A 2,559-nucleotide genomic window follows, 5' to 3' on the forward strand; every position below is an offset into this window, starting at 1 on the left:
GGTGAATAAAAACGATGAATAAAACGGTGAATAAAACGGTGAATGAACGGTGAATGAACGGTGAATAAAACGAAAGGTGCGACTTAGCAGCAACCTTCGTACTCTCCTCTTGGTACCGATGGCACGCTACTTAAGGGTGAAAAGGTGGTGAGACAGAGAAAGACAGCACAGATGTATTAGCAACCGGTAAGAGAAGGATAGGCGAATAGTGGTCGAAAGTACAGAAAAGTCATAAATAAAGGAGAAAACAAGGACAGATAGATAAGATGTAGAGAGAGACGATGAAATAGAAAGCGAGGTACTTGACAATTTACAACATTACCGTACATAGTATATGACTATAATGCCGTTGTACTTATTTTCATTTTTTTTTCACAGATGTGCTCGTTCGCATGGAAATAGAAGCGACACCCGCTGCGTCCACATCTGCACCCACAACTTCTGGCAAGTTGTCCCTCATTACTTACTGTTTTTGTAAATTCGAGTTCATAGATGATGCTTTTAAAAGGGAATCCAAAGCTGAATGTCGGTCACGCAAGCGTATTCCGTGTTTAGTTGTGAAACCGAATGCCCGCCAGTTGCGAAAACTTGTTCAGAATGTTCGGGCAACTGCCACGGACTGTCAGGACCTAGTGCGAAAAATGGAGAAAATACCGTATTATAGCTCATTCCACGGCATTTCTAAAGGCAGTACTTAACTAACACACATACAAGTTTGTCATGGCTCAATTGAAAGGACAAGGTATGCGCCTGCGGGGCAGACGTTACTCTGACAACGACAAGGTACTGTTTTTGTCCCTGTTAAAGCAAAGTTCGAAGGGGTAGAAACTTTTGCGACACCTTTTTGCGGCACCATCTCGGGGAACTTTAAACAGATTCCTACGGCAAGTACCGTTTACCACCGGAATCAATGAAAGCATCATGAATTCCATTACGAAGAAGGTTCAGTCGGTCGACATATTAGAGCGGTACTGCATCATCATTTTTGATGAAATGGCTATTCAACCACTCCTGCAGTTCAATCACGGTTCCGATTCTGGTGGATTGCTTCCAGGAGAACGGTCACATTGGTGAGAGAAGGATAGTTATTGCCTACAAGGGGTAATGGTTTTCATGGCGCGTAGCATTTTCGGCAAGTGTAATCAACCCATGGCATACTATTTCAACGAAGGGGGTATGAAAACGGACTCTCTAGTCCGCAGGATACGCGAGGTTGTTGTGGCTTGCCAGGGGGCTGGACTAATTGTTAGCGCCCTTGTCCCAGATCAAGTCACGTCCAACGTTGCTGCCATCAACCGATTGTACGCTGAAACCGACGAATACTTTGCTCGACGAGGTGAAGAAACCAACTTTTTCGGAGTATTGACAGGGGGATAGGAAGTTGTACATCTCTGTGATGCACCTCACCTTCTGAAAGGCATGTGAAACAATTTCTTTTTAAATGACGTTCGGTACCAATGTTGGAATGGAACTGTAGAAGTTGCGAAATGGGATCACGTTCGTCAGTTGTACGACGTAGATGACAGAAAACAAATTGACTGTAGATCACATCAACACTACCCGCAAAATGAATGTCTTATAGCGGCTCAGGTGCTCAGCAGGAAAACGTGGCGGCTGCGATGACCACGTTAACAGCAATACAGAACGGTCTACCTAAGGAGGCTGTCAGTACACGGGAATTTTTGTTCTTTATGGACAAATTATTCGACACCGTCAACGGGGCCTCNATTGGGCAGAGGATATTTGTCATCTACGGTTTTTGAATTTAACTTCCTATAGTCAATTACTAGGCGCCATTTGCGTTTACCTGACGCATCTAATTTTTTTGGTACAATCCATATGGGACTCGACCACGGAGAACAGGATGGTTGAATTATTCCATTTTTAAGCATTGTGTTAATTTGTTCTTTGACTTCTGATTTATGAATTTCGGGGTAACGATACGATTTTGTAAAAATGGGGGTTTCGTCAGTTAATTTAACTTTATGTTGGATTTTGTTGGCAAAAGTTAAAGGAATATCATTGCAATAAAAGATATCTCTGAATTCGAAACATAATTTCTTTATTGATTCATTTTCTTGTGAGTTACAATGATCTAAGCGGAGATTTCGTAAAGTTCTCAAAAGGTTATCTTGCTCTTTATCTAAAGTTCTTTTTTTGTAAAATTCTGATTCATTATTAAAATTAATTTCGCATGAGTCTATTGGTTCAATTTTTAATGGTTTCTTAATTTCAATTTTCATTGGATTTTCATTAGCGTTTATTATAGTAGTGTACGCAAAATAAATTTCTACGTTAACTAACGCTGCAGGCATTTCTGTTCTATTACCAAATTTAGTATAGTCTAAAATTCCTAGTCCTTTTTCTAAATTAACTGGTATTTTAACTACGGTTTGTGAAGGTGAAATCATAATTTTATGATTGCTTATATGGTGTTTTTGAGGATTAAATGTTTTTTCTAAATTCTCGTAAATAACTGGTATCTTTGCAAATGGAGTTTCAATTCTATGTTCTTTAAGATTAACTGTAGCGCTTAATTGACTTAAAAGGTCTGCACCA

At 39.9% G+C, this 2,559-nt stretch overlaps 1 protein-coding gene across 1 annotated transcript; it reads left to right on the forward strand.

Annotated features, from left to right (window-relative positions):
• Positions 1-499: 499 nt before the first annotated feature.
• On the forward strand, positions 500-1,763 carry LOC108734488. Its single transcript, XM_025980615.1, has 2 exons — positions 500-1,376; positions 1,577-1,763. Exons 1-2 carry the CDS (start codon positions 1,105-1,107, stop codon positions 1,761-1,763), a joined length of 459 nt encoding a protein of 152 aa, XP_025836400.1. The 5' UTR covers positions 500-1,104.
• Positions 1,764-2,559: the final 796 nt, after the last annotated feature.

This window comes from Agrilus planipennis, unplaced genomic scaffold, assembly GCF_000699045.2.
Source record: "Agrilus planipennis isolate EAB-ADULT unplaced genomic scaffold, Apla_2.0 scaffold62, whole genome shotgun sequence".
Classification (NCBI taxonomy): domain Eukaryota; kingdom Metazoa; phylum Arthropoda; class Insecta; order Coleoptera; family Buprestidae; genus Agrilus; species Agrilus planipennis.